The 2,024-nt window shown below is 56.6% G+C and overlaps 1 protein-coding gene across 1 annotated transcript; it reads left to right on the top strand.

Annotated features, from left to right (window-relative positions):
* The first annotated feature begins 705 nt into the window (after positions 1–705).
* Positions 706–1,797, top strand: LOC125554166 (transcription repressor OFP16-like). Its single transcript, XM_048717762.2, has one exon. It carries the CDS (start codon positions 988–990, stop codon positions 1,603–1,605), a length of 618 nt encoding a protein of 205 aa, XP_048573719.2. The 5' UTR covers positions 706–987; the 3' UTR covers positions 1,606–1,797.
* Positions 1,798–2,024: the final 227 nt, after the last annotated feature.

The raw sequence follows: 2,024 nt of genomic DNA, 5'->3' as shown, positions 1-2,024 counted from the left end.
TCATCGGGATTTCATTCCAGGACTGGCATGGATCTGGAAAACTTGTTGTCAACTCAAAGACAAGATTTTCTTCTGATTGCTTCTTCATAACATGAAAAACACAAGACCCATGCTACAACGGGAAAACTTCTTCATTCCTGATTATACTTGTCTTTTATGCGGCCTACAGGTGCTTGAAACTAGGGATCACCTTTTCCTACATTGCCCATTTACCAAATGTTGTTGGACTTATTTATGTCCTACATGGACTCCTACATCCCTGGGCATCCAACACGAGATCAACAACTTAAAAGCCCTCCTTTGTGTTCCATCCTCTCTGGAGATCATCATCCTGGCTTCTTGGGCTATATGGATGGGAAGATAGCAGGTGATACCGGGCATTAGGTGATACCGTGATACGAGCTCCCGGAAGCCATTGGATCTCCCGGGAGCTCTTGAACATTTTGCAAAAATGTCATCCGAAAGTCTTCAAATTTCACGTAAGTATAATAGATTTCAAAGAGCCGTCGGATCTCAAATCCAACGTCCCAGAAGCCCGTATCACGGTATCATCTAAGTGCTGGTAGCACTTGATATTTTCCCCTATATTCTTGTAGGGGGATATTTAAAGAGATGCACTGGCTCACCTAGAGAGCAACTAATCTAGGAACCTGCGAATAATCCCTGCATGAGGAAGCCGCATCTACTCCGCCTGTTAATTAGGCCGGGGAGTAACTACACCCCTTCTCTTCTCGGACAAACTAGTGACCCCTTTGTCAGCTCTGCACTGAACTCAATACGTCCAATTATAGGTGAGCCCCTCCTACCAACCTGACGAGGCGCCACTCACTTCACTCCACTTCCCCTATAAACTCCCCGCAGCATCCACCACGCTCTCCCTCCATTCACCGCGCACAACCACCTCCCCCACTCTCTCCAGCCGAGCTGGCTAGAGAGCGAGCCCAGGGAGCTAGCTGAGCCCGCTTCGAGGCAAGAATTCAAAGCGCCATGCTGGGCTGCTTCTCCCGGCTCCGGCGGCCGGCCTCCGCCGCGGCGGGGGCGCCGGCGCCCGTGCAGCCGCCCGACGAGGCGTCCACGTCGGCCTCCACCCCGGAGACCTCCCCGCGCTCGTCCTCCTCCTCCGCCCGCTTCAAGAGCGCGTGCCTCCGGGACGGCGGCAGGGGCGGGGACGTGGATGTGACCGTCGCGAAGGAGTGCCCGCCGCTGTCGTCCATGCTCGCCGTGGACTCCGGGCTGTCGTCGGCCATCGCTTCCCGGCGGTTCTTCCTCGCCTCCCCGGGCCGGTCCAACTCCATCGTGGACTCGTCGGCGGCGCACGCGGCCGCCGTGCTGGGCGTGGGCGCGGCCGGGGTGGCGGTGCCGACCTACTCCCCGGACCCGCACGCCGACTTCCTGCGGTCCATGGAGGAGATGTCGGCGGCGCTGCGGCTGGACGCGCGGCGGCGCGGCGACCGGGCGCGCCTCCACGAGCTGCTGCTCTGCTACCTGGCACTCAACGACAAGCGCGCGCACCGGTACGTTGTCAGCGCCTTCACCGACCTCCTCCTCCGCCTCACCACCACCGACGACCTCGACGCCGACGACGAGCAGCACGGCAGCATGTAGCAGCCGCGCCGACGTGCCTGCCTGCCTGCCTGCCTGCAGAGCTCAACACTTTCGTCCATTATTTCTCATATTTTTTCGGGTGCAAGATGCTGGTGCTGTGTGCTCAGTTCCCAGCAGACAGGCCATGCATCTGATCTGACTGTAAAAAGAATTGTTCGTGTGCAATTTCGCGGCAAAAAAAGCCGCTTTGTACCTTTGTGTGGGCGTTGGCTGCTTTTGCCCTTTATGAAAGGCGTGAGCGTGCTAGCGAAGACGGGGAATATCTTAGCTTCCACAATTGCACCGCTTTGTTTCTTTGTGTAATTGCGTTTGTCTTTTCAGCCACCTCCCCGCGCTTTCACCTTTAGCTTTGTGTTGGGGCATCTGAAGGCTAGTTTGGTACATGTCAGGCATGGTTATGCCGTGACCATTGCTTTGTA

This window comes from Triticum urartu, chromosome 4A, assembly GCF_056163025.1.
Source record: "Triticum urartu cultivar PI428250 chromosome 4A, HENAU_Tu73, whole genome shotgun sequence".
Taxonomy (NCBI): Eukaryota; Viridiplantae; Streptophyta; class Magnoliopsida; order Poales; family Poaceae; genus Triticum; species Triticum urartu.
The sequence above is the reverse complement of the archived record's forward strand: the minus strand, read 5'-3'. Positions and strand labels throughout refer to the sequence as shown.